This window comes from Salmo salar, chromosome 06, assembly GCF_965601325.2.
Source record: "Salmo salar chromosome 06, fSalSal1, whole genome shotgun sequence".
Lineage (NCBI taxonomy): Eukaryota > Metazoa > Chordata > Actinopteri > Salmoniformes > Salmonidae > Salmo > Salmo salar.
In genome coordinates, this window is record NC_138296.1 from 23,615,066 (window position 1) to 23,641,371 (window position 26,306).

The 26,306-nt window shown below is 42.4% G+C and overlaps 1 protein-coding gene across 7 annotated transcripts in view; it reads right to left on the reverse strand.

Annotated features, from left to right (window-relative positions):
- LOC106601827 (trinucleotide repeat-containing gene 6C protein) overlaps positions 1–26,306 on the reverse strand; it is an 87,023-nt gene that overhangs the window by 36,123 nt on the left and 24,594 nt on the right. For all 7 annotated transcript variants that reach the window (XM_045719937.2, XM_045719943.2, XM_045719942.2 and 4 more), the window contains exon 4: positions 16,638–16,943. In XM_045719937.2, the coding sequence (XP_045575893.2) occupies positions 16,638–16,943 (306 nt within the window). The remainder of the gene's footprint in view (positions 1–16,637; positions 16,944–26,306) is intronic.

Here is a 26,306-nt window from a genome sequence, read left to right on the forward strand (position 1 = left end):
TCACGATAAACGTTCACAAAAAGCATAACAATTATTTTAAGAATTATAGATATAGAACTCCTCTATGCACTCGATATGTCCGATTTTAAAATAGCTTTTTGGTGAAAGCACATTTTGCAATATTCTAAGTACATAGCCCAGCCATCACGGGCTAGCTATTTAGACACCCGGCAAGTTTAGCCTTCACCAAAATCAGATTTACTATAACAAAAATGTTATTACCTTTGTTGTCTTCGTCAGAATGCACTCCCAGGACTGCTACTTCAATAACAAATGTTGGTTTGGTCCCAAATAATCCATCGTTATATCCGAATAGCGGCGTTTTGTTCGTGCGTTCCAGAAACTATCCGAAATGGTGCAATTCGAAATGGTGCATGGCGCAATTCGTGACAAAAAAAATCTAAATATTCCATTACCGTACTTCGAAGCATGTCAACCGCTGTTTAAAATCAATTTTTATGCAATTTATCTCGTAAAAAAGCGATAATATTCCGACCGGGAATCTCCTTTTCGGCAAACAGAGGAAAAATCACAAAGACGGGGGCAGCCAGGGCACGCGCCTTAGCCCACAGTCCCTTGATCGGCCACTTGACAAAGGCGATAATGTGTTTCAGCCTGGGGCTGGGATGACGACATTCTGTTTTTTCCCGGGCTCTGAGAGCCTATGGAAGACGTAGGAAGTGTCACGTTAGAGCAGAGATCCTTTGTAATTGAATGAGATGGCAAAGAAGTTCAAGAAATGGTCAGACAGGCCACTTCCTGTAAAGGAATCTCTCAGGTTTTGACCTGCCATTTGAGTTCTGTTATACTCACAGACACCATTCAAACAGTTTTAGAAACTTTGGAGTGTTTTCTATCCAAAGCCAATATTTATATGCATATTCTAGTTACTGGGCAGGAGTAGTAACCAGATTAAATCGGGTATGTTTTTTATCCAGCCGTGAAAATACTGCCCCCTAGCCATAACAGGTTAAAGAAGCAATACAACTGGCCTTCTTTAGACTAGTTGAGAATCTGGAGCATCAGAATATGTGGGTTCGATTACAGGCTCAAAATGGCTAGAAAAAAGTCCTTCTGAAACTCGTCCGTCTATTCTCGTTCTGAGAAATGAAGGCTATTCCATATGAGAAATTGCCAAGAAACTGAAGATCTCGTACAACGCTGTGTACTACTCCCTTCACAGAACAGCGCAAACTGGCTCTAACCAGAATAGAAAGAGGAGTGGGAGGCCCTGGTGCACAACTGAGCAAGAGGACAAGTGCATTAGAGTGTCTAGTTTGAGAAACAGGTCCTCAACTGGCAGCTTCATTAAATAGTACCCGCAAAACACCAGTCTCAACGTCAACAGTGAAGAGGCGACTCGAGGATTCTGGCCTTCCAGGCAGAATTGAAAAGAAAAAGCCATAAAAAGAAAAGATTAAGATGTGCAAAAGAACACAGACACTGGACAGAGGAAGATTGGGAAAAAGTGTTATTGACAGACAAATCCGAGTTTGAGGTGTTCGGATCACAAAGAAGAACATTCGTGAGAGGAGGAAAAAATGAAAAGATGCTGGAGGAGTGCTTGACGCCATCCGTCAAGCATGGTGGAGGCAATGTGATGGTCTGGGGGTGCTTTGGTGGTGATAAAGTGGGAGATTTGTAAAATGGATCTTGAAGGAGGAAGGCTATAACTCCATTTTGCAATGCCATGCCATACCCTGTGAACGGTGCTTAATTGGAGACAATTTCCTCCCACGACAGGACAATGACCCAAAGCACAGCTCCAAACTATGCAAGAACTATTTAGGGAAGAAGCACTCAGCTGGTATTCTGTCTGTAATGGAGTGGCCAGCAGTCACTTGATCTCAACCCTATTGAGCTGTTGTGGGAGCAGCTTGACCGTATGGTATGTAGAAGTGCCCATCAAGCCAATCCAACTTCTGGGAGGAGCTTCAGGAAGCATGGGGTGAAATCTCTTCAGAATACCTCAACAAATTTACAACTAGAATGCCAAAGGTCTGCAAGGCTGTAATTGCTGCAAATGGAGGATTCTTTGACGAAAGCAAAGTTTGAAGGACACAATTATTATTTCAATTAAAAATCATTATTTATAACCTTGTCAACGGCTTGACTATATTTCCTATTCATGTATGTATGTATTCATGGAAAACAAGGACATTTCTAAGTGACCCCAAACTTTTGAACGGTAGTGTAAGTATTCAGACCCTTCACTCAGTACTTTGTTGAAACACCTTTGGCAGCGATTACAGCCTTGAGTCTTCTTGGGTGTGACGCTACAAGCTTGGCACACAAGTATTTGGTGAGTTTCTCCCATTCTTCTCTGCAGATCCTCTCAAGCTCTGTCAGGTTGGATGGGGAGTGTTGCTGCACAGCTATTTTTAGGTCTCTCCAGAGACGTTCGATCAGGTTCAAGTCTGGACTGTGGCTGGGCCACTCAAGGACATTCAGAGACTTGTCCCGAAGCCACTCCTGCATTGTCTTAGTTGTGTGCTTAGGGTTGTTGTCCTGTTGGAAGGTGAACCATCGCCGCAGTCTGAGGTCCTGAGTGCTCTGGAGCAGGTCTTTAATTCAGACCAAAGAGTTCAATCTTGGTTTCATCAGACCAGAGAATCTAGTTTCTCATGGTCTGAGAGTCCTTTAGGCGCATTTTGGCAAAATTCAAGCGGGCTGTCATGTGCCTTTTACTGAGTGGCTTCTGTCTGGCCCTTCTATCATAAAGGTCTGATTGGTGGAGTGCTGCAGAGATGGGAGAACCATCCAGAAGGACAACCATCTCCACAGAGGAGCTCTGTCAGAGTGACCATCTGGTTCTTGGTTACTTCCCTGACAAAGGCCCTTCTCCCCCGATTGCGCAGTTTGGCCGGGCGGCCAGCTCTAGGAAGAGTCTTGATGGTTCCAAACTTCTTCCATTTAAGAATGATGGAGGCCACTGTGTTCTTGGGGAACTTCAAATGCTACAGAAATGTTTTGGTACCCTTCCCCAGATATGTGCCTCGACACATTCTGTCTCGGAGCTCTACAGACAATTCCTTCAACCTTGTTTTTTTTCTCTGATATGCACTGTACTTATGTAAATAAGGTATCTATTTATTTTTAATACATTTTCAAACATTTATTTGAAACCTGTTTTCGTTTTGTCATTATGGGGTAGTGTGTGTAAATTGATGATTTTTTTTTTATTTAATAAATTTTAGAATAAGGCTGTAACGTAACAAAATGTGGGAAAAGTCAAGTATGAATACTTTCCGAATGCACTGTAGGTAGAGTGAAAGAGCGGTAGGTAGAGAGAGTGTGAGAGCGAGAAACAGAAGCGGGATGGGATCTGGTTACGGGACCGCGTAGCACTCCGTATGGGCCGTTAAGTAACATCCTGCACACCCACAGCCTGGCGCATGTGCTGCCCTATAGGGTGAGGGGTAATACTTTCAAATCAATACATCGAGTGGGTGACACACTGCTTCAAGAGGGGATCTTTAACCCTGTACATACACTTGTGGAAATTGGCCTGTATGGATAGGGCTAAATTTAAAATGTTTCTTACAGAAGAAATATGGAAAGCAAATGCATAACCATGGTAGCAATCAAAAGAAAACCATTTGGAGATTATGGGAAAATGATTAGTCTAAAAGTGAGGACAACTGTTCACCTGACAAGACGGAATCCAAATATTACACCGTTGATTTTGTTTAGGGCTGTGACGGTGTTGGAAGTTGAGGTTAGGGTGATTTGCCAAGCCACTCAAAAGAAACGTGTGTGTCTTTTCTCTGCAACTTCACTATTACCATTACACTTTATCATCAATAGCATTTCATTTATTATTATTATTCAAGTTATTATTACCTCTAAATATAAGTCTAGTATTCCAATTAAGAAATGTCAATACCAAAATGTGACAATTTAACACACAGGCTATCAGACTCAAAAGAAAGGTGCAATTTCAGTGTTTCGATACACCACGTTACTGGTTTGTGTGTCCATTTTGTTTCAATGTTACTGTTGTCTTAGGCCTTAAAAGCCCTATGTACAAAGGGGAGGTCACAATTCTGTTTGTACATGGACATGCTTCTTAATTAATAAACATATTTGGAACAAGCCAATACACTTCATTATTATCATGGCGTTTCATTATTATTATTTAGGTTATTACTTATAAATATTAAGAGAAGACTCCCACAATGAGAGAAATAATGTAGCCTAAGCTACTGACAATAGGCCTTTTACAAGAGTAAATCATGACAGGAGCATTTGATTCTTATTAGATAGATTCCAGACAGGCTACTTCAGCAAACTTTCTGAATGGACATATAGGCCAGCAGAGAGAATCAGCGAACTCACACACACACCCTGTAAAAGGACCCGTCAATCAAAGCCACCAGTATGTCAGTCAAGAGCAAATATTTCTCCCTTCCTTAAAACATTAAAAACCTAGGCCTACCATAGGCTTTCTGAAAGTAGGCTATAAGATAATGAATTGGCAAGGAAAGTATGAATTGGAGAAAGAGCTGTGATTGACAATGTCATACTATCATTAAAATAGAAACAAATACACACAACATGTCCATAGCCTATTTATCAGCGTTGATTAGTCTAGAAAATGAAGAAACGATTCCGTATCAAATTATACCATGCCAGGTTGGAGAGGACTGGCACATTGTCCATTTGACACAACACTGGCGCATTATAGGCCTCAGAGCCAGAACAACCTTGTCGACTGCTGTTGAATAATGAATTAAGTCAGACACACCCAACCTTTTTAAAAAGAAAACAGATTTATTTATCTACTAGCAAGGAATGAAAACGTGCAGTGTAGGCTAGAAGAACACTAGCGCTCTACACCCCTGTGCATCTAGAGGTTTAGCTGCTGGAGCTAAAAACAACTGTTGGAAAGAGGAGACCTAGACAGTTTAATAGACTAAGTTAGCAAAACAATGGCTTATAGTTATTAGTAAATACTCCAGCTATTAAGCCAAGTTGATCTACCTTAAAGTTAATCTGAAATATTTTTCCCAACCTGATTGTAGGCCTATTTAAAATGGTTCTGATGGTTAATTAATTTTCATGACGGGCTTCATCCATAACGGTCAGTTACAGGGTTAATCAATTACCGTCACAGCCCTATTTATGTGTACTTTACATTGACTGTTCTTTTTGCGGCATTTGTTGAAAATGTAAATTTAAATGTAATAATTTGGGGTAGGTGCAACATAAGACAAAAAAATGACAAGGTTTGAGTGAGAGGTCAAACTAGTGTCTCCAAGAGCCCACACATCTCCAAGGTCTGCACAGTAAGTCATTTCAATGCACTTTTATGACTGAAAGAAGAGTCTTCAACAAAAAGGTGCATTTGTTTTAGCTCTCCTAACTGTGCTGTTGAGGAACTAGGACAAGCACACTTGGTGTTTTGTTTGGAATACAGGCCTGCATCCCCGCCATCACACAATTACAGTTGTTGTTTACGTAATCCAAGGCAGTTCAGAGAAGCAGATCGTAATGTTGGTGAACATAAGTGCATTCAGATGCGTGGTCTGTGGCAAATGTTCTCCACAATACAACAAACACAGGCTCATTGTGTTCAGGACAACCCAGGGTACAACGCCATGTCATCTTGTAACTAACTGTACATCAAATACAGCGATCATAAATGTTGACACTGTATATTCCATTCCTTTTATGATATGGAAATGTGAAGTGCACATTTGGACTCCCGGGTGTTTGGCTTGCTTGTATGACATCAAAGCTGTATTTATTATAATCCTTAATGTCTCATCTTTCAAAAATACTGTACATCGAGTCCTCTTAATTTACTCAGACAATAAAAAATGCGGGAGGGATGGGGGAAACTTCTTGTCGTGCGCGGTGCTCAAGTTCAGAACGGCTGTCAGTCAAAACCCCTACAGAGCTGTGAAGTGGAGACCCTGAGGTCTGAAGTCATGTATAGCATGTTACTGTACATGCCACTGCATTCCAATGTCTATGAGTGTAAAGGGCTACGGCAGACAGAGAGACATGGGAAATAGAGGACCTCTCTCTAGAACCTGTAGTGGGGGCTCAGGACTGCACTAACGGAGCCTGATGTGTCTGTAGAAGGCCAGTAGCCAGTGGTCATCCTCAGTACCATCATAAACACATGCAACAGGTGACAATATGCATGGCTATATGTATGTATGTGTTAAAGAGAGAGCGGGTGGGAGGGAGCATGCATATGAGCTGTACGACTCTGTATGCTACGTGTCTGTACTGTAGTGTAGCGTGTCAGAGGAGATAGAGCTGTATGCTGGTCCAGCACCATCTTGCGGCCTACAGTGTCTCCCTGGCCTATCCCAGCAGCCCTGAGAAAGAGAGACAGAGAGCGCGCGAGTGAGCAGAGAAGTCTGCCAAAGGAGTGAAGTGAATCATGAGCTTTTACCGTAAGTCATGAGTCACACAGCCCACAGACCTGGGCCTCTCGCCCTCTCATTTCACTCAGATTTCCTTGCTCTCCACGCCCCCCCCCCACTTCGCTCTCTTCAACTCTCTATTACTTCTTTATTTAACCAGATAAGTCAATTGAGAAACAATTGTCATTTACAATAACGACCTGACCAAGAGGTATAACATTGCAAGAGTTTACAGGACAACACACAATACCACTAAAAATAAATAAAAACCCCTCTCTGACCTGCACTCTCTCCCTCTATTCTTCCCTCTCACCAATTATTTCCCCTTCTCTCCCTCTTTCCTTCTCTACCCTGCTCCCCCTCTTTATCTGTGCCAGATCAGTCCCACTCAGGCCCTGCCAGGTCTTCATAGCTCCACCATTACAGGAAATAGCTCTGGTCAGCACAACTCAAAGCTCTTCAGACAGTACTAACACACAACAGAACTCTTTCAGAGACTCCCTCTAACCAGCAAACAAGAAAAACAAGTGCCAAAAATGTTACATTTTCAGAAAAAGGAAATGAAGGACAAACATGAAATCTTAACAGGAAATGTATCTAGACTACAAACTATCAAATATCTGACCTGCTGAATCACTGAATGTTTGAAACACTACACACAGACCAGTTTTTTCCGGATCAAAATGGGGCTTAGGTGGTGGGCGTGGCCAAAGAAAACATTTAGAGGCCCTCCTGTTGGCCGCAGTGACAAAATGTAACCGTTTTAATGCCAATTTCCTGCAATTCTAAACATTTAGCCAGGTGTCGGAGATAAGATTTAGCAGTTAACGCTAATCTCCTGCAATTCTATACATTCAGCCAGGTGTCAGAGATAAGATTTAGCAGTTAACGCAAATCTCCTGCAATTCTACACATTTAGCCATAACACAGAGACAAATGTGCAATTTTAAAGCACATTTCCTGCAATTCTACACATTTTGCCATGGTTTACGCTAATCGGAGAGACTCAACATTATAACAAAATCAATGGGGGCCTCATGCCATAACAAAAATACTCCTCAAGGCATCATTTTTACATTTTAGATTCTCCCTGACTGTCTAGCTTTTATTTTGTTCCATAGGTCCAATATCTTTTGGGTTTACCTTCGATTTTGTTTTAGTTTACACTGAAAAGTTTTTTCCATTCCGAACATTATTTGCATGTTAGCCAAAGTCCCAGAATGACACTTGATCCAGACAGATAATCTCAGCTACTGCTCTGTTGGGCATCTTTTGAGTTCAATATTTTTCAGAGACAGCCATGTACGCATAATCCAGCGTTTCCCAAACTCGGTCCTTGGTACCCCAAGGGGTGCAAGTTTTAATTTTTGTATCTCTATTGATAATCTGGGTAAATCATGATGTGGCCTAGGCCTATTCACAATAAAAGGGAATGCATATTCAATAGGAGTGTTTGCATGCATTATTTAGCATGTTGGCTGATTTTCATGGGGCTACAGAAGACAACTGATCAGTTTCCCTTTTATTTGGGCCTTATTTTCTTGTACTGATCAACACAATTTGCTTAGAATAAGTTATTTTATAAAAGTGTGCGCTCTCTTTTTAACCAGTAATGACGTCATTCATGAGGCAAAGGGGGGGGGGGGGGGGGGGCAGCCAGTCGAAGCCATATTCACATACACAGTCAGTTCGCAGAGGCAACAGAATCTTTTGGAGAGACCGATTAACTTCTAATGGATGGTGGCAGTATTGAGTATCTTGGATGACTGACGTGCCCAGAGTAAACTGCCTGCTACTCACTCCCAGAAACTAAGATATGCATATTATTAGTAGATTTGGATAGAAAACACACTGAAGTTTCTAAAACTGTTTGAATAATGTCTGTGAGTATAACAGAACTCATATGGCAGGCAAAAACCTGAGAAAAAATCCAAACAGGAAGTGGTCTGTAGGAGTTCAATTAACTCCCTATTCAAACTACAGTGTATGTGGGGTCATGTTGCACTTCCTAAGGCTTCCACTAGATGTCAACAGTCTTTAGAACCTTGTTTGAGGCTTCTACTGTAAAGTGATGATGAATAAGAGCTACTGGAGTCAGAACACTGCCAGCAGGGCATGAGCCTCAGGCATGCGCGCTCACGTGAGAGGTACCTCAGTTCCATAGCATTTTTTGAAGACAAAGGATTTCTCCGGTTGAAACTTTATTGCGGATTTACGATAAAAACATCCTAAAGATTGATTCTATACATCGTTTGACATGTTTCTACGAACTGTAATGTATATTTTTGAGTTTTCGTCTGACCTGCGCGTCCTGAATTTGGATTTGTGAACTGAAGGCGCGAACAAAAAGGAGGTTTTTGGACATAAAGGATGGACTTTATCGAACAAATCAAACATTTATTGTGGACCTGGGATTCCTGGGAGTGCATTCTGATGAAGATCGTCAAAGGTAAGTGAATATTTATAATGCCATTTCTGACTATTGTTGACTCCAACATGGCAGATATATTGCTTGGCATGTTTTTGTGTCTGAGCGCCGTACTCAGATTATTGCTTTTTTGGTAAAGATTTTTTTTAAATCTGACACAGCGGTTGCATTAAGGAGAAGTTTATCTAAAGTTCCATGCATAACACTTGTATTTTCATGAACATTTATGATGAGTATTTCTGTAAATTGATGTGGCTCTCACCGGCGGTTTTGGAGGCAAAACATTACTGAACATAATGCGCCAATGTAAACTGAGATTTTTGGATATAAATATGAACTTTATCAAACAAAACATACATGTATTGTGTAACAAGAAGTCATAGGAGTGTCATCTGATGAAGATCATCAAAGGTTAGTGATTCCATTTCTGCTTTTTGTGACTCCTCTCTTTGGCTGGAAAATGGCTGTGTTTTTGTGTGTGTAGGCGCTGACCTAACATAATCATATGTTTTGCTTTTGCCATAAAGCCTTTTTGAAATCAGACACTGTGGCTGGATTAACAAGATGTAAAGCTTTAAAATGGTGTATAATACTTGTATGTTTGAGGAATTTTAATTATGAGATTTTTGTTGTTTTGAATTTGCCGCCCTGCACTTTCACTGGCTGTCTTCATATCGATCCCGCTAATGGGATTCAAGCCATAAGAAGTTTAAGTGAATTCAAGTTTTGTTGGCAATCATCTTCGCAATCAGCATATTTTGCGTTATAGTTTGCATATTATCACAAACAAAGAATTAGGGTAGTGAATAGATGTTACAGTAGTTGCTCCACTAAAAGTTTTGCGATTATGCTGCGGGACTTAGAGGTTATTTGTGGTTTAGTACGGTACCCTGCATCACTACTTCATTTCTCCAGACCAGCGCAAGGTGACGTTAGAGCACTGATTACGCGTTTGGGTCCCAAGGCGCTACTGTGTCTCTGTAGTACTGTAGCTTACTCCCGACCAGTCATGTTGTACAAGACACTGCATCGCAGTGCAAGCTGTGTTGCTACGGCTGCTGGTTCAATACCCGTGCCAGCCTCGACTGGGAGATCCTTGAGGTGACTGTAGGTTTTTGGTTTCTCTCCCTCTAAAAGCATAAATAAACAATTCTAAATAACAAACTGGCTTTATTTACAAATTAGTAACACTGTCTCACCCCATGTTCAAGAACGGCCTTCCCCCCCGCTCATTTTACGTTATTTGAAAACAAAATATTTTATTTAAAACAAAGTGATTATGATTAATTTAGAATGATATAAAAGCGCCTTGGATATTCTCACAGATATATCATTAACCCTGTTATTAGCAGGACAATATAAACTCAGCAGAAAAAGAAACGTCCCTTTTTCAGGACCCTGTCTTTCAAAGATAATTTGTAAAAATCCAAATAACTTCACAGATCTTCATTGTAAAAGGTTTAACCTGTTATGGCTAGGGGGCAGTATTTTCACGGCCGGATAAAAAACGTACCCGATTTAATCTGATTATTACTCCTGCCCAGAAACTAGAATATGCATATAATTATTAGCTTTGGATAGAAAACACTCCAAAGTTTCTAAAACTGTTTGAATGGTGTCTGAGTATAACAGAACTCATTTGGCAGGCCAAAACCTGAGAAGATTCCATGCAGGAAGTGCCCTGTCTGACAATTTCTTGCCCTTCTTGATTATCTCTATCCATTACAGGGGATCTCTGCTGTTACGTGACACTTCCTACGGCTCCCATGGGCTCTCAGAAGGAGGCAAAAAGCTGTATCGTGGCTTTGCAGGCTCTGGCTGAAAAAAAGTAGCGCGTTTGGATAGTGGCTGGTTACAGTACTGTGAGACTCAGGCTCTCGTCTGTTTACCTAAACGCAGATTCCCGGTCGGAATATTATCGCTTTTTTACGAGAAAAATGGCATAAAAATTGATTTTAAACAGCGGTTGACATGCTTCGAAGTACGGTAATGGAATATTTAGAAATCTTTTGTCACGAAATGTGCCATGCTCGTGACCCTTATTTACACTTCGGATAGTGTCTTGAACGCACGAACAAAACGCCGTTATTTGGATATAACAATGGATTATTTTGAACCAAACCAACATTTGTTATTGAAGTAGCAGTCCTGGGAGTGCATTCTGACGAAGAACACCAAAGGTAATCAAACTTTTCTAATAGTAAATCGGAGTTTGGTCAGGGCTAAACTTGGTGGGTGTCTAAATAGCTAGCCGTGATGGCTGGGCTATCTACTCAGAATATTGTAAAATGTGCTTTCACCGAAAAGCTATTTTAAAATCGGACACCTCGATTGCACAAAGGAGTTCTGTATCTATAATTCTTAAAATAATTATGTTTTTTGTGAACGTTTATCGTGAGTAATTTAGTAAATTCACCGGAGGTTTGCGGGGGGTATGCTAGTTCTGAACGTTACATGCTAATGTAAAAAGCTGGTTTTTGATATAAATATGAACTTGATTGAACAAAACATGCATGTATTGTATAACATAATGTCCTAGGTGTGTCATCTGATGAAGATCATCAAAGGTTAGTGCTGCATTTAGCTGTGGTTTTGTTTTTTGTGACATTATATGCTAGCTTGAAAAATGGGTGTCTGATTATTTCTGGCTGGGTACTCTGCTGACATAATCTAATGTTTTGCTTTCGCTGTAAAGCCTTTTTGAAATCGGACAGTGTGGTTAGATAAAGGAGAGTCTTGTCTTTAAAATGCTGGTAAATAGTCATATGTTTGAAAAATGGAAGTTTTTGTATTTTTGAGGAATTTGTAATTCGCGCCACGCCTATCATTGGATATTGGAGCAGGTGTTCCGCTAGCGGAACGTCTAGATGTAAGAGGTTAAACACTGTTTCCCATGTTTGTTCAATGAACCATAAACAATTAATGAACATGCACTTGTGGAACGGTAGTTAACTTCTTTGGGCTAGGGGGCGGTATTTTCACGTCCTGATGAAAAGTGTGCCCAAAGTAAACTGCCTGCTACTCAGGCCCAGAAGATAGGATATGCATATTATTAGTAGATTTGGATAGAAAACACTCTGAAGTTTCTAAAACTGTTTGAATGATGTCTGAGTATAACAGAACTTATTTGGCGGGCGAAACCCCGAGGACAAACCATCCAGGAATTTTGTTGTTGTTGAGGTCACTCTTTTCAATGGGTTTTCAATGGGAATCTAGATTTCTAAGGCACTTGCTTGCAGTTCCTATCGCTTCCACTGGATGTCAACAGTCTTTAGAAATTGGTTGATGTTTTTCTTTTGAGAAATGAAGAAGCCCTGTTCAGATCGAGGGTCGAGTGAAGTGTACTGTTTGTTAGAGGCGCATGACCTGAAAGCTCGCTCCACTTTGTTTCCGTCCTGTATTGAACACAGTTTATCCCGTCTTAAATTTGATCAATTATTTACATTAAAAAATACCTAAAGTTATATTAGGAAAGTTGTTTGAAATGTTTGGAGAAAGATTACAGGTATCTTGATATTTTGTAGTCATGTTGCGCTAGTTGGAACCGGTGTTTTTCTGGATCAAACGCGCCAAATAAATTGACATTTTGAATATATAACGATGGAATTAATCGAACAAAAGGACCATTTGTGATGTTTATGGGACATATTGGAGTGCCAACGGAAGAAGCTCGTCAAAGGTAAGGCATGAAAGGTTAGTGCTGCATTTAGCTGTGGTTTTGTTTTTTGTGACATTATATGCTAGCTTGAAAAATGGGTGTCTGATTATTTCTGGCTGGGTACTCTGCTGACATAATCTAATGTTTTGCTTTCGTTGTAAAGCCTTTTTGAAATCGGACAGTGTGGTTAGATTAACGAGAGTCTTATCTTTAAAATGGTGTAAAATAGTCATATGTTCGAAAAATTGAAGGTTTTGCATTTCTAAGGTATTTGAATAACGCGCCACGGGATTACACTGGCTGTTGAGTAGGTGGGACGCAAGCGTCCCACCTAGCCCATAGAGGTTAAGGGGCATTGCACTAATAATGGCGCTGACTAGGGAAACAATCCCACTGTTCTTAGTGCCAGTCTGCACATTCAAACTAAAACAATGTAACTAATAATGGCGTGAAAAATTCAGAGGGCCTTTATTCAGATAACAAATCACTCACTTTCGTTTGGGCCTACCGAGTGGCGCAGCTGTCTAAGACACTGCAAAATGTGTTGCTACAGATGCAGTTTTGATACCCGTGCCAGCCGCCACCAAGAGATCCATGGGGCGGCTTTTGGTTTTAATTCATTAATTAATTTAGAATCCCCCCAATATGTAATTATTGGCGGAGAGTCACGTCATATTTGCCTATATACTGTAGGCCTACCGTAGGCGACATGAGTCTCACTAGTGTTGAGTAATGTGCTGTTAAAAGTGGTGTAGGTCTTATTTATTTAAAGAGCATATTGAAGTTAGAAGCAATAGGATTTGAAGCAATAGCCTCCAACTATTTTAGCACCATTGGGACTGGTCTTGATAAATTTAGTTTCGGTACTGGTTAGAAGACTACAATTATACAATTAGGGTGTAGAAATGTTGTGCTTTTAGTGTAACCTTTATTTAACTAGGCAAGTCAGTTAACCTGTTAGGGCTAGGGGGCAGCATTGACACGGCTGGATAAAAAACATACCCGATTTAATCTGGTTACCACTCCTACTCAGTAACTAGAATATGCATATACTTATTACATATGGATAGAAAACACCCAAAATTTTCTAAAACTGTTTGAATGGTGTCTGTGAGTATAACAGAACTCAAATGGCAGGTCAAAACCTGAGAGATTCCTTTACAGGAAGTGGCCTGTCTGACCATTTCTTGAACTTCTTTTCCATCTCTATCATTTACTAAGGATCTCTGCTCTAACGTGACACTTCCCACGTCTTCCATAGGCTCTCAGAGCCCGGGAAAAAACAGAATGTCGTCATTCCAGCCCCAGGCTGAAACACATTATCGCCTTTCTCAAGTGGCCCATCAAGAGACACTAGCTTATGCGCGTGACCCCGACCGCCCCCGCCTTTGGGATTTTTTCCTCTGTTTGCCGAAAAGGAGATTCCCTGTCGGAATATTATCGCTTTTCTACGAGAAAAATGTCGTAAAAATTGATTTTAAACAGCGGTTGACATGCTTCGACGTACGGTAATGGAATACTTAGAATTTTATTGTCACGAATTGCGCCAAGCGCGTGACACTTCTTTACTATTTCGGATAGTGTCTGGAACGCACGAACAAAACGCCGCTATTCGGATATAACGATGGATTATTTTGGACCAAACCAACATTTGTTATTGAAGTAGCTGTCCTGGGTGTGTATTCTGACGAAGACAACAAAAGGTAATGACATTTTTATAATAGTAAATATGATTATGGTGAGTGCTAAACTTGCCGGGTGTCTAAATAGCGAGCCCGTGATGCCTGGGCTATGTACTTAGAATATTGCAAAATGTGCTTTCACCAAAAAGCTATTTTAAAATCGGACATATCGAGTGCATAGAGGAGGTCTGTATCTATAATTCTTAAAATAATTGTTATGCTTTTTGTGAACGTTTATCGTGAGTAATTTAGTAAAATGTTAGCGAATTCCCCGGAAGTTTGCGGGGGGTATGCTAGTTCTGAACGTCACATGCTAATGTAAAAAGCTGGTTTTTGATATAAATATGAACTTGATTGAACAAAACATGCATGTATTGTATAACATAATGTCCTAGGGTTGTCATCTGATGAAGATCATCAAAGGTGAGTGCTGCATTTAGCTGTCTTCTGGGTTTTGGTGACATTATATGCTGGCTTGAAAAATGGGTGTCTGATTATTTCTGGCTTGGTACTCTGCTGACATAATCTAATGTTTTGCTTTCGTTGTAAAGCCTTTTTGAAATCGGACAGTGTGGTTAGATTAACGAGAGTCTTATCTTTAAATGGCTGTAAAATAGTCATATGTTTGAGAAATTGAAGTAATAGGATTTTTAAGGTTTTGAAAATCGCGCCACAGGATAGCCGTGGCTGTTACGTAGGTGGGACGAATTCGTCCCGCCTAGCCTAGAGAGGTTAAGAACAAATTCTTATTTACAAGGACAGCTCCTTCCTCCCCGTCAAGGAATTGAACCCCGGACTCCCGCGTGCCAGCACGACACGGGGATTCTTTAGCTGAATAGCCCAGTACTGTAGCCTACTCCCGACCGTCACGTTGTACAGCGCCATATTTTCCGTTCCATCCTTATTTAAAAAGCATATTGAAGTTAGAAGCAATATGATTTGAAACAGTAGCTATTTCAGCATCCTTTCGTGCTGCTATGAAACAACATGGGGACTGGTCTTGACAAATCAATTAGATTTTTTATTTTCACTGAATCTCCGTTTGGGTATTGGTTACACTACAATTAGGGTGTGGAAATGTTATGCCCCTTAGATATTAATTTAGAATCCTCCAATCCTCTTACGCTCTTAGTACTGTAGCCTACTCCCGACTGTCACGTTGTACAGCGCCATATTTTCCGTTACATCCTAACAGAAACCCTGGGGGTTTCATTTTTCTTGGAATAGAAACACCATAATATTAATCACGTTAAATTTCTTAAAATCAATCCCATATACTATGCTCTTACAGAAAAGGTTTTAAATTCTCTAGTAATGCCAATATTGAAGACTATGCTTCTCAAAGATGCCCTCTGGTGGTCAAACTAGCTGACAATTAAATGACGTACCATAGAATTCTGCATCAGCCTGCAAGGTATGCTGCAACTTTTAAAGGAGGAACCACTGTAGCGTCAGCTGTAAGCTAGCAAGAAACGTTAGCCTACAAAGCTGGAAGCGACTGGTATCTTCTTGCATTGTAAAGTGCTGCACCATTCAAGTGTGTTAACTTCTGTGCAGCATGAGTGGGGCGCTAACATGATGTGGCCCAGACTCCCAGTACAGCATGAGTATGGAGCTAACATGATGCAGCCCAGACTCCCAGTGCAGCATGAGTGGGGAGCTAACATGATGCAGCCCAGACACCCAGTACAGGCTAAGTGGAGCAGGCACGGTGCACTCGCACTATAAGGTGGACATTGGCTGCGCTGGTAGACAGACTTGATCAATGAGACACATTTGACAGAAGTACCGGAAGTAAAATAAATTCCAGTACCAAACCATTTTTCATGTTCTAGTATTGAAAAAATACAGAAGGGTCGGTATACCATGCAACACTATTAGGCAGCCCGCCCAATACTTTTCTATGCAGAAAAAAACCCTGCAGACACAAATTTAACTTATAGAAACTAATAATGACTGAGTTGAAATCTTTAGACTGGTCTTCAGGTTGTTTAAATCAGATCAAATCTCTCTCTCACACACATGCCAGATGTGTTTACTCTCCGCCCCTCCACAGTGGCTGCCTGCTGTAATTTACTCTCTCTATTTAGAATCCCAGGCCAGGTCGAGCACATTCAAAACAAACAAGGAACACAACAACAGATCCTCCCACACAGCGGTGCACACAGCCCTGCAGGTAAACTAGACTGCAGTCTGAAGCACAGTGTGGTACACAGCAGACCCAAGGAAACAGGCAAGGTGACAATGGCATACACTAAACATACCTAAAAGGAGAATGCAAAGTGGCAAACTAAACAAAATATGGGGAAAACACTTGAACTATCATCAATATAAGACAGGAATCCCGGAAAAGCTCCACTAAATAAATGTACAACACATAATCACAGAGAAAACAAGTTGGACTGTCGACTGTAGTCAAGTTCAGGATTGTGGAACATTCCCAGAGGTCAAAAGGTCACAAAGGAAAAAGCTCAAAGTGAAGTGCTAACCTGTGTGCGATGCACCAGAGGATTTCTGACTCGAGTCAGGTTCGGGTCGTCCTGGTACAGTTGGAAGGGTCCCAGGGGGCAGCGGCTGACCCCTCTTCAGCAGCTGCTTGTGCTCCTGCTGGCGGAAGCGCGGAGGGATCTCTCTTGGCGGGTAACGCTGTTGGGCGGGCGAGGGCTGGGACTGCTGCTGGGCACTGGAAGGGGCGCGCTTGCCATTACTGCCACTGGTGGGGGGCACAGACGGGGTGGCACTGGGGTTGGCGGGGGGAGGAGGAGGGGTGGGGCCGGGCTTGGCTGAGTCTGGCACTGTGGAGGGAAGAGAGAGGCGGCAGGAGGTTAGGGGACCAGGCAGAAGCTGATTTATTCAACACACACACATTCATATACTTAGCAGTCTATTGATGATACCGAGGCATCATCAGCTCATCATCCCTCGATCTTAAGCATTAGTAGGCTTAAGGCAAAGCCCACTAACTGATCTTAGATTAGTGTTTATAAGGACAATCACATCCTAACCCTGGAAAAATAGGCAAGTTTTAGAGCTACTCTTCCCTCTGTAACCCCCCCACCCATCCTACTGACCTAGCCGTGACTTCTTCTCACATTTACATTCCACCCTGACCGTCTATTATGTCTACGCTTCCAGCCCCTATGACAAACTCCACTCACCCACTTCCTCAGTCTAGCATTTACATTTTACATTTTAGTCATTTAGCAGACGCTCTTATCCAGAGCGACTTACAGTAGTGAATACATGTCATACATTTTTTTCCCCCCGTAGCATTAGCATAAGCCAGCTAGCACTGTTTAGCATGGTATGCTAGCTAATTACTCAACTCATTAATTTCCTCAGCTCAGTAATAGCTAGCAAGCACCATTAAGCATGCTAGCTAAGTACTATATTCATGTATTGCCTCAACTGTTTTAGCATGCTAGGCTGCTAAGAAGCTAAGTACTGTACTCATTAATTTCCAGGCTCAACATTAGCAGTTTTGTAGGCTAGCATCTTAAGTATTAGCAACAGAGGGGAAGTGCTCAAAAAGGTCAGGGCTCAATCCGTATGAAGAGAGGCCAAGTAGCAAGAGGATCAGATTTGCAACGACAGGCATCAGGTGCATTATGGAAAAGAGATGTATTCTGGTCATAATCTCTGTACTGGTGCTTACATAATAAACGTGATAGTCAGCAAAGAGCCTACTGCCGCTCTGCCACTTAATTCATTAAATGCATGATCATTTTTACCATGCTAGTAAATTATCATTTTATTTATTTTCGGGCACTACAAAAGGTCCACCTGAAATGGACACAAGCTAACCTATTATACCAAGTAAAAGAGGCTTGTAAGTCGCTCTGGATAACAGCATCTGCTCAATTACCAATATGTTAATGTATGTGTAAGTGTAGAAAACATGGTGAGGGTAAAACATATATATATATTTTTTAAATACATTTTTTAAAAAAACGACCTACTAAAAGACAAAGGCTTAAAAACACAGCAAAATAAGCTGACTATACCGCTCTCTGACAAATTCCTTAGAAACAGATTCATACATTTTTGTTCCACTGTTTTGTTATGCTTCCGCAAAAAATAATTCAACAAAATTCTGATTTAAATAACTTGGGAAAAGAGGAATGCTCACAGACACAGACAGTAGTGGGATGCAGTCTAAACAAAGACATGCCTGCTAAATCACACAGCCAGAGGGAGCAAGAGAGAAAGATCTGGCATGGCAACACTAGTAAAAACATCAGCAGGATCCAGCAACACAGACCAGAAGCCAAACAAACCAGCGTGAGATTGTGATGCGTTTTACAGTACGAGAGAATCAATGTGTGAGACGGGCAACAATCCTGTTGCTTAATAATCTCACATAGTAAAAAGCTCATTATAAACTGGGTGGTTTGGGCCCTGAATGCTGATTGGCTGACAGCTGTGGTATATCAGACCGTATGCAGTACGACGGGTATAACACATTATTATTTATTTTTTTACTGCTCTAATTACATTGGTAACCAGTTTATAATAGCAATAAGGCACCTCGGGGGGTTGTGGTATTGCGTCGTGCACAAGAACAGTCCTTAGCCGGGGTATATTGGCCATATACCACACACCCCCTCAGGCCTTATTAAGTAACCCACAGAAAATCATGTGTGGGTTCTGCGTACGATGCTGTATGGGAACAGTGCTGCTCCATTGACCGCAGCCCAATGTTTGTGCAGTGAACAGTGAACAGCTCACACACACTGTTATGTAACCGGGAGGCCCACAGTAAGGGGGAAGAGGACAGAATGGTGTCATACAAAAACATTTATTTAACCTTTATTTTAGCAGGGAGTCATACTAAGACCAAGATCTCTTATAAAGAAGAGGCCTGTAATTACAAAAATATACACATTAATACAACATGAAAAGCAGAGATACAAAACAGTCATAGAAAACAAACATTATACATTTTTTCACAAGTAAGGTGCAAAAAAACTAAAAGCAGATTCACCTAACTCTGTAAAGACAAAAGGAATTTCCAGAGTTAGCCATCCCTGAGACCGGGGTAACCCCATTTTGTTGGCCAGAATTTCTGGCAACCCCACCCCACCCCAAATCGAAACAACCTTAAAATAAATAAGTACATTTAGATTCACATCCACAAATAACCTTCAATTCAAATATCTTATCAAAGCACCAATAAATACATTTACTCAATGATATTGTATTTTTCTAATAATCTTTCTCAAATATGTTTGCATTAGGGATGTTACCGGTTAATCAGTTAGCCCCCAAAAACACATTTCACCGGTCTTGCTTATCGGTCTATAGAGTAAATTTGTGGAATTAAAAATTGGCTCGTGTGTATTTGTTAGTCGTCATGCATTTTAATTTATCACACGCGCACAGCATACACAGCCTAGTTTGAGGAGCGGAATAGCCTACCATCTGTCAGACAGCACAAGAGTAGCTTCTCAAAAAGCCTGTGTAGGCTACTGGAGTGAATTCAGCTGCATAGGCCATCTACCGTTGACTACATTTTTACATTTTAGTCATTTAGCAGACGCTCTTATCCAGAGCGACTTACAGTAGTGAATACATACATTTCATTTTATGCATTTATTATTTTTTTATTTTCTTTGTACTGGCCCCCCGTGGGAATCGAACCCACAACCCTGGCGTTGCACACACCATGCTGGCTTTGCAAACACCATGCTCTACCAACTGAGCCACAGGGAAGGCAGCACATCACCCACCACTTTGCAATGTGAGCTTGAAACCTGAATGTTTTCACTTTACCTCAAATAAATCAGGCATGTCTTACCTTGTGTCAAAGTAGCCTTGAGAAAATCCATCCATAGAAACGTGGAGGCAATTATTTTATTGGTTTTCATATCAACTTTCTTTTGTTGTCCAGAAGCCAAATGCATTATCCTAGTCATATTAGCAACCCATCATAGTAGCTGCTATTAGATTCCCCCTCTTTCTACGTTTCTAAAAGAGATGTTCATCTCTGTCACATATGGAACTGCTCACATTAGGTGCTCTGTTGAGAACGGTGTTTCCCGCTAATTGCATTTGGGTAAATGTTTGAAAATGACGTTTTATTAGCTGCTTCATTATAGGAGTTGCATGTTTAATAACAGGCTATAGCTTTTTGACTGAAAGACGATAGGCTTGCTATTGTTGCATGTTTCCATTAAGCTCTTAATGAAAAATGTCCGGTCCTTGTATGCATGCATAGTATCAGAGAGGAAGAGGCAAAGCGAGATGTTTCACTCTCGCCAAAATAAGTCCACTGCATTTCTATGGGCTTGTTTTGTGCCTAAACTTGTCGCCTGCCTTTCTGCCTTGGGACGACTCCCATTGTTAGGGTGGAAACATAAGCATTTCCCACGTGACAGCACTAGCGACTCCGAATACCACTGATCTAGGAGGGCTAAACTAGGCCTAATTTCTGATTAAGAATGCAGTGATGTGTACTGAACCTGTCGCCGTGTAATAAAGTGTAGTGCACGGCGATACTATTAGGCATGACCTAATTTCAGTAGAAGCCCGTTTTTATTCTCAACTTCTTAACTCAGTGTGTTTACTTTTAAAAATATTTTACCCCCTTTTTCTCCCCAATTGCGATCTTATTATGATCTTGTCTCATCGCTCGGTAGAGGCGAAGGTCGAGTCATGCATCCTCCAAAACATGACCCGCCAAACTACACTAATTGACATCCGCCTCCTGGAAGCCAGCTTCATCAGTGTCGGAGGAAACACTGTTCAACTGACGACTGAAGTCAGCCTGCAGGCACCCAGCCCGCCACAAGGAGTCACTAGAGTGCGATGAGCCAAGTAAAGCCCCCCCCGCCCAAACCCTCCCCTAACCCAGACAACACTGGGCCAATTGTGCGCAGCCCTATGGGACTCCAGGTTGCAGCCGGTTGTGACAGCCTGGGATCGAACCCGGGTCTGTAGTGACGACACAAGCACTGCGATGCAGTGCCTTAGACCACTGCGCCACTCGGGGGGCCTTCTGTGTGTTTTTTAAAGACAGCTATCCAGATACTTATAAACATGGACACGATCAATGTGGGCACCATCCAAGGTACAGATGCTTAAATGTATCAACATTCAGCTGGCTGGTTATATGCTGTAATGGCAGGATAGAAAGATAATTTGTTAAAATCCAAATAACTTCACAGATCTTCATTGTAAAGGGTTTAAACATGGTTTCCCATGTTTGTTCAATGAACCATAAACAATTAAATGACCATGCACCTGAGGAACAGTCCTTAAGACACTAACAGCTTACAGACGGTAGGCAATTAAGGTCACAGTTATGAAAACGTAGGACACTAAAGAAGCCTTTCTACTGGCTCTGAAAAACACCAAAAGAAAGATGCCCAGGGTCCCTGCTCATCTGCGTGAACGTGCCTTAGGCATGCTGCAACGAAGCATGAGGACTGCAGATGTGGCCAGGACTGGCATAAAGTTCTCTTCACTGACGAGTCACCGTTTTGTCTCACCAGGGGTGATGGTCGGATTCGTGTTTATCGTTGAAGGAATGAGCATTACACTGAGGCCTGTACTCTGGAGCGGGATCGTTTTGGAGGGTCTGTCATGGTCTGGGGTGGTGTGTCACAGCATCATTGGACTGAGCTTGTTGTCATTGCAGGCAATCTCAACGCTATGCGTTACAGGGAAGACATCCTCCTCCCTCATGCGGTACCCTTCCTGCAGGCTCATCCTGACATGACCCTCCAGCATGACAATGCCACCAGCCATACTACTCATTCTCTGTGTGATTTCCTGAAAGACAGGAATGTCAGTGTTCAGCCATGGTCAGCAAAGAGCCCGGATCTCAATCCCATTGAGCACGTCTGGGAACCTGTTGGATCGGAGGGTGAGGGCCAGGGCCATTCCCCCCAGAAATGTCCGGGAACTTGCAGGTGCATTGGTGGAAGAGTGGGGTAACATCTCACAGTAAGAACTGGCAAATCTGGTGCAGTCCAAGAGGAGGAGATGCACTGCAGTACTTAATGCAGCTGGTGGCCACACCAGATACTGACTGTTACTTTTGATTTTGACCCACCCTTTGTTTAGGGACACATTATTCAATTTCTGTTAGTCACATGTCTGTGGAACTTGTTCAGTTTATGACTCCGTTGTTGAATCTTGTTGTGTAAATATTTGTATGAACATATGTTAAGTTTGCTGAAAATAAACAGTTGACAGTGAGAGAGCATTACTTTTTTTGCTGAGTTTATTTTTCTAAATAACAGCTGGTGCACGATATCTAAGGAAGTCTTGAGGTTTTGCTCGCCTGAGGTAGAGTATCTCATGATAAGCTGTAGAGCACACCATCTATCTAGAGAGTTTTCATCTGTATTTTTCATAGCTATCTACATACCACCACAGACTGAGGCTGGCACTAAGACCGCACTCAATGAGGTGTATTCCGCCAAAAGCAAACAGGAAAACGCTCACCCAGAGAAGGCGCTCCTAGTGGCCGTGGACTTTAATGCAGGGAAACTTAAATAAGTTACCTCATTTCTATCAGCATGTTAAAATGTGCAACCAGAGGAAAAAAATAAATAAAAAAATTCAATAAAATACATACTCTCTGGACCACCTTTACTCCACACACAGAGACGCATACAAAGCTCTCCCTCGCCCTCCATTTGGAAAATCTGACCATAATTCTATCCTCTTGAATCCAGCTTACAAGCAGAAATTAAAGCAGGGAGCACCAGCGACTCGATCAATAAAAAAATAAAAAAGTGGTCAGACAAAGCAGATCCTAAGCTACAGGACTGTTTTGCTAGCACAGACTGGAATATGTTCCTGGATTCCTCCGATGGCATTGAGGAGTACACCACATCAGTCATTGGCTTCATCAATAAGTGCATCGATGACGTCGTCCCCACAGTGACCGTACGTACATACCCCAACCAGAAGCCATGGATTACAGGCAACATCCTCCCTGAGCTAAAGGCTAGAGCTGCCGCTTTCAAGGAGCGGGACCCTAACCACGGAGGCTTATAAGAAATCGAAGCACAGCTGAGCGCTGCCCATTTAGACAAGCCTACCAGATGAGCCAAATTACTTCTATGCTTGCTTCGAGGCAAATAACACTGAAACATGGATGAGAGCACCAGCTGTTCCGGAAGACTGTGTGATCCCGCTCTCCGCAGTCGATGTGAGTAAGACCTTTAAACAGGTCAACATTCACAAGGCCGCTTAGCCAAACGGATTACCAGGATGTTTACTGCGAGCATGCACTGACCAACTGGCAAGTGTCTTCAATTACATTTTCAATGTCTCCCTGTCTGAGTCTGTAATATCAACATGTTTCAAGCAGACCACCATAGTGTTCTTGGGCACAGGGACTAAGGTAACCTGCCTAAAGGACTACCAACCCGTAGCACTCATGTCTGTAGCCATGAAGTGCTTCGAAAGGCTGGACATGGCTCACATCAACACCAGTATCCCAGAAACCCTAGAACGACGCCAATTCGCATACCACCCTAACAGATCCACAGAAGATGCAATCTCTATTGCACTCAACACTGCCCTTTCCCCCCCTGGACAAAAGGAACACCTATGTGAGAATGCTGTTCATTGACTACAGCTCAGCGTTCAACACCATAGTGCCCTCAAAGCTCATCAATAAGCTAAGGACCCGGGGACTAAACACATCCCTCTGCAACTGGATCCTGGACTTGCTGACGGGCCGCCCCCAGGTGGTAAGGGCAGGTAGCAACACATCCGCCATGCTGATACTCAACACAGGGGCCCCTCAGGGGTGCGTGCTCAGTCCACTCCTGTACTCCCTGTTCACTCATGACTGCACGGCCAGGCACGACTCCAACACCATCATTAAGTTTTCCGATGACAACAGTGGTAGGCCTGATCACCAACAACGATGAGACAGCCTATAGGGAGAAGGTCAGAGACCTGGCCATGTGTGGCCAGGACAACAACCTCTCCCTCAACATGATCAAGACAAAAGGAGATGATTGTGGACTAAAGGAAAAAGAGGACCGAGCATGCCCCCATTCTCATTGACGGGGCTGTAATGGAGCAGGTTGAGAGCTTCAAGTTCCTTGGTGTACACTTTACCAACAAACTAACATGGTCCAAGCACACCAAGACAGTCGTGACAAAACCTATTCCCCTTCAGGAGACTGAAAAGATTTGGCATGGGTCCTCAGATCCGCAAAAGGTTCTACATCTGCACCATCCTGACTGGTTGCATCACTGCCTGGTATGGCAACTGCTCGGCCTCCTACAGCAAGACACTACAGAGGGTAGTGTGTACGGCCCAGTACATCACTGGGACCAAGCTTCCTGCCATCCAGGCTGTGTCAGAGGAAGGCCCTAAAAATTGTCAAAGACTCCAGCCACCCTAGGCATAGACTGTTCTCTCTGCTACCGCACGGCAAGCGGTAACGGAGCGCCAAGTCTCGGTCCAAGAGGCTTCTACCCCCAAGCCATAAGACTCCTGAACATCTAATCAAATGGCTTCACAAACTATTTGCATTGCTCCTCCCCTCTTTGTACCGTTGCTACTCTCTGTAGTTATCTATGCATTGTTACTTTAATAACTCTACCTACATGTACATATTACCTCAACTAACCGGTGCCCCCGCACATTGACTCTGTACCGGTACCCCCGTATATAGTCATGCTATTATTATTTTACTGCTGCTCTTTCATTACTTTTTACTTTTATTTCTTATTCATATTTGTGCTGCATTGTTGGTTCGAGGCTCGTAAGAGAGCATTTCACTGTAAGGTCTACACCTGTTGTATTCGACGCATGTGACTAATAACATTTGATTTGATTTATTTATTTGATTTCCCCCCTGGTTCTCCCTCTGCCCCAGCAGCAGAGCCTCATTGTGGGCTACAGCTGTTGCCACCAGCCCCCTGACCAGCTCCAGCTCTACCTCAGCCTGCCTGCAGCATAGGAACTAGGCAGGAAAGCTCGAGCTGGAGCTCGCCTCGCATCAGACTTCTCGCTCTCTACCTCTCCTCCCTACCCCTCCCTCCTCATTCATCCATTCCTCATTGTTTATAGCCAAAGATGGCTACATTAGGCCAAGCAGATGGAAGGCATATAAATTACGCTGGCTAATTCTCCCTGCTGCTGATTCAGAGGGGATTTTCCTGTTAAAACGGAGTATTCTACATCCCGCCTTTAAATAGAACAGTATTAGAGTGATGGCGGTCTCTCTGACGTAGAGGCTTCTAGAAGTACTGGGGACGGATGGAGGGAGCGAAGAGGTGGGGCTAGCGGACTGTTCTCTGGCTACACCAATCACAACATGGTGCAGAGAATAGTGTGCGTCACAGTCCCACCACCCCCGTGTCTGTCTGTGTCTCTCTGAATCCAGCCCTCCCTCTAATCCACTTACAATTAGAGCACTACTCTTCCTCTAAAAACAGAATCCATGAGGTGTGATGAATACAGTGAAAGAAAGAGATGGAAAAAAGTTTGAGCCAGTTTGGATACACAGTCCTCAGCTGGAGAGCGTTGTGTGGATTCCCAGTTCATCAAAGATTCACATCAAACTACGGCCCTGAGATCGTACAGCCTCACGCAAAGGACTTGAAAAGAGCCCTTAATTTTCTGACGATCCCACACACACACACCAGGGGTCACGTTAGAGTTCAAAAATCTGCATTTTCAAAACACAATCAAAAAAATATAAATAAACATTCTGTGTTTCAAACCATTTCACCTGCGTTTTATTTTGAAAGTCAGTGTTTTTTGCTTCAATAGTGATCGGGGGTGCAACTATAGTTTTCCTTCACAGAAAAGACAGTGCAACACATTCAGCAGAAAGTAGCTTCACCTTCATCAGATGACAGAAGTGCAAAGCTATTTGGCTCGTAGCCACACAAGTAAAAAAAGGAGGCCAAATGTCTGAAGTTTGAGGTGCCCTTAATCTGTCTGTCTCAGTGTCTGTGTGTGTTCGCACCATGCAGACTGCTCCCCACTCATCAAATCGGGCCACACACACAATTATAGGCTTTTCCATAGCTTACGTCTTTAAATCGGCCAGAGAGAGGAACTGAATGGAGAGCTTTCATACCCGGGGCCTCGACAACAGCTCACACTGCTCTAAACAGGCTACTATTGCCCAATGTTTGGGGGGAAACAAGAGTCGATCGGAGAGATTAATTAC